This window comes from Arachis hypogaea, chromosome 11 (assembly GCF_003086295.3).
Source record: "Arachis hypogaea cultivar Tifrunner chromosome 11, arahy.Tifrunner.gnm2.J5K5, whole genome shotgun sequence".
Classification (NCBI taxonomy): Eukaryota; Viridiplantae; Streptophyta; class Magnoliopsida; order Fabales; family Fabaceae; genus Arachis; species Arachis hypogaea.
In genome coordinates, this window is record NC_092046.1 from 31,543,724 (window position 1) to 31,545,884 (window position 2,161).

The 2,161-nt window shown below is 39.0% G+C and overlaps 1 protein-coding gene across 1 annotated transcript; it reads left to right on the forward strand.

Moving 5' to 3' along the window:
* Positions 1 to 220: 220 nt before the first annotated feature.
* Positions 221 to 1,950, forward strand: LOC140176076 (uncharacterized). Its single transcript, XM_072205937.1, has 6 exons — positions 221 to 355; positions 600 to 731; positions 1,037 to 1,171; positions 1,260 to 1,363; positions 1,459 to 1,534; positions 1,927 to 1,950. Exons 1-6 carry the CDS (start codon positions 221 to 223, stop codon positions 1,948 to 1,950), a joined length of 606 nt encoding a protein of 201 aa, XP_072062038.1.
* The last annotated feature ends 211 nt before the right edge of the window (positions 1,951 to 2,161 follow it).

The window sequence follows — 2,161 nt, forward strand, 5'->3', positions numbered from 1 at the left end:
GAACTATTGGAAAAGTTTGAACAAGGTGGGAACACAAGTCCAATTAACGTGGAACCCCTTCAGATGGTCGTGGCTACCAAGTCACGCTATCACACCCCGAGTCCCGGAAGGCCTAGCTTTTCCCTTGGCTTGACACAGTTAGAGAAGTCACCAGCCAACCCCCCTCATAACAGTCCATCCGATCTTTAAGGGTGTGAAGTTAGGCGAGGAGAAGGAGGAAATGGTCCAGCGCTGGATTCTGAACTCTCACCTTGACAAACACGCACCATTGTCAACCTATGAAGGTAGGCCATATATTCAACTGTCAAGGTTGGATTTGTGGACTTTGAAAGCACGCGGTTGGGTCAATAGCAATGTAAGTTATTGAAAGCCATGCTGTAGTTTCAATTAATTTGTTTCTCGTACCTTGGATTTCATGCGTGATTACTTTTTCTACGCAAATTATTCAATCAATGTGCAACACATTTAATGATGCTCCGGTGGCGCACTTCAAATGTGACTTCTATTGCGTGTCTCTAGGAATATTGGTATGAAGATTGTAATTTTTTTTTGAATTCTCATAATAGCTATAGCATCACTGGATACTACTTTGGCAACAGGAAACAGTGATAAAACAGCATAACTTGGATGCATTCCAGAACGGGCCAATTTCAGTGTATGATGGATTCGGTCCAAATTTCGGAGACGATAACAGATTTTTTGACAAAGTGGAGGCATCAAAAAGAAATTGGGTTAGACATTATTCTTTTTTATGTAGCACATGGTTAGCCTTTTTAGGATAATAACTTATTTGTCTGGGTCACTTATTCTTCGTAAACTGATGGATGTTCTGAGAATTTTTAAAGGTTGCCTCAGTTGTATTCTGCATGCACCTATTCATTCGTACGTCCTATATGTGAAAGTGAAATTGCCAAGTCATTTAACCAATAATGGTAAAGATTGAACTAACCTGTGAAGTTTATGATATGTTTGTCGTGCATCTTACTCCATTAATTTCATATTTGCATGAGTTGTTATTTGTGCTTTCTTCTTGCAGTGGTTTATTCCAATGTGTTGGAAAGGACACTGGTGGCTGTATGCTTTTAATGTGGCAGGAAAACAGGTGTTGGTACTTGATAGTCTGAAATGTGAGGAAGCCACTAATGAAAGGAGAAAACTAGATGCATATGCAGTAAGTTAGGACCCCAATTGTGCGATTTTTTCGAATTTATCGATAAATAACTTCAACAGTTAACAAAGTATTGTTGAGTTTTTTATAGGGTCGATTGCTTGAAGACATGTCCAAAGTGGCTATCCAAACTTACGAGCATACTTTGAATGGCCCAACTATTGCATATGCGTCAGTCCCCGTGCAACCCAACGGGTAAGTATTAGTAATCGCCACACCTAGCAAATTCATGCTTTAGGAATTACTTTAACATTGATATCATACTGAATGGACCCTCGTTATTTACGTAGCTGGGATTGTGGCATCTTTATAATTAAATTCATGGAGTTATGGACTGAAGATTGTAGACTACATGAATGGGATGATGTAAGTTATTCTGTCGCTCATTTTCAGATTTTTAATTCCGGCTCATGTTTCTTGCAAAATTCAATCACCATCCTCATCATGTAAATACCCATAGGATATGCTTCTTGCTTTGAGATGTCAATTAATGCTGGACATTGTGATGGGAGCGCACAATGAGAGAATAGGACAGGTGCAAACCTTGTTGGAGGAAAATGAGAAATGTGCGCGCCGGAACCCTGGAAGAAATAAGAAAAAGGAGGTCAAATCACCATTCACGGCACCAAGTACAAGGACATTGATGAAACGGCTCGGGGAACAACCTATGAAAAAAAAACAAAAACGGAGAACGCAATAGTTGTACTTAGTCTTAAGAACATAGAAACCTTTATTAACTTATTTGTTTTTTGGCTTAGGTGTATAAGGTCTTTTGCTGTTAGACTCTTGGTATAAGATATATGATGTACATGTTTGGTTCTCTAAGTACTCTGAAAATAACCATTCAGTTAACAATAGGGTTAAACACCCCCTTTCCTATTGAAATGCATATCCAGGTGAAAATAGCTCGGCGGAGAAATGCTAATCTTAAAAATAACCATTCAGTTAACAGTAGGGTTGAACATCCGCGTTCCTATGAAAATGAACATCCAG